Source organism: Wasmannia auropunctata, unplaced genomic scaffold, assembly GCF_000956235.1.
Source record: "Wasmannia auropunctata unplaced genomic scaffold, wasmannia.A_1.0 LD268463.1, whole genome shotgun sequence".
NCBI classification, from domain to species: domain Eukaryota; kingdom Metazoa; phylum Arthropoda; class Insecta; order Hymenoptera; family Formicidae; genus Wasmannia; species Wasmannia auropunctata.
The window spans coordinates 2780-3671 of NW_012094427.1; the positions used below are offsets into that span (position 1 = coordinate 2780).

Sequence of the window (892 nt, forward strand, 5' to 3'; positions counted from 1 at the left end):
TCACATGGTGGCCCCCCTCGAATCCTCCGGAAGAACCTATAACAGTAGGCCAATACTCGCACGAACCGAGACAGGGAAGAGAATCGCTCCTCGATTTGACTTTCGGCAGCTCCTCCGGCGATCAGATGGACCGAACGCTGTTCCTGTTCGGCTTCGATCGTTACCTCTCGACCCACTGATTCAGGCCAGTAGGCCGATGCCTCTCGTAGCCACTTCGGTCCGTTCCACCATAGATCCAGTCCCCCGAGCTCCGAAACCGGAACTCCTCTGGTCGCGAGGTCCGCCGGATTGGACCCGGTGGGCACGTATCTCCATCTATCGCCAGGCACCAGTCCCTGCACCTCGGCCACGCGATGAGCCACAAAGGGTTTCCATCGCGAGGCGTGTCCTCGCAGCCAGCATAAGACCACCTGCGCATCCGTCCATGCGACAACGGGAATTGCCCTCTGGCCAAGCCCCCGCACCAGCCGATCCAGCAATCGGGCCAAGAAAACCGCGCCACACAGCTCCAGGCGTGGCACGCTCTGGGTCTTGACCGGAGCCACCTTGGTTCTCGCCGTCAAAAGACTCACCAGAACGCCGCCATCCCGCCTGGTAACCCGCGTATAGACCACCGCCGCGTATGCCCTCTCCGACGCGTCCGAGAAGCCGTGTAGCTCGACATCGTCCTCCACGAGCGCACCGAGCCAGCGAGGCAGCCCCACCGCTTCAAGTCCGGGTAGTGACTCACGGAAGCGTCCCCAGGCCGCCGCCAGCTCGGGAGTAAGGGCGTCGTCCCATCCACAGCCGGCCAACCAAAGGTCCTGAAGGAAGATTTTGGCGAAGATCAGAATCGGCGCGATCCAACCTAAAGGGTCAAACAGCCGGGCTGCCTTGGACAGAACTGTTCTCT

General features: G+C 61.7%; 1 protein-coding gene across 1 annotated transcript; it reads right to left on the reverse strand.

The window, feature by feature from the left end:
• Positions 1-66: 66 nt before the first annotated feature.
• Positions 67-847, reverse strand: LOC105462207 (the record flags this gene model as incomplete). The annotated part of the gene is made up of 1 exon (XM_011708733.1): positions 67-847. A coding segment is annotated over one exon (781 nt), but the record flags the coding sequence as incomplete, so codon positions are not given.
• Between the last annotated feature and the right edge of the window lie 45 nt (positions 848-892).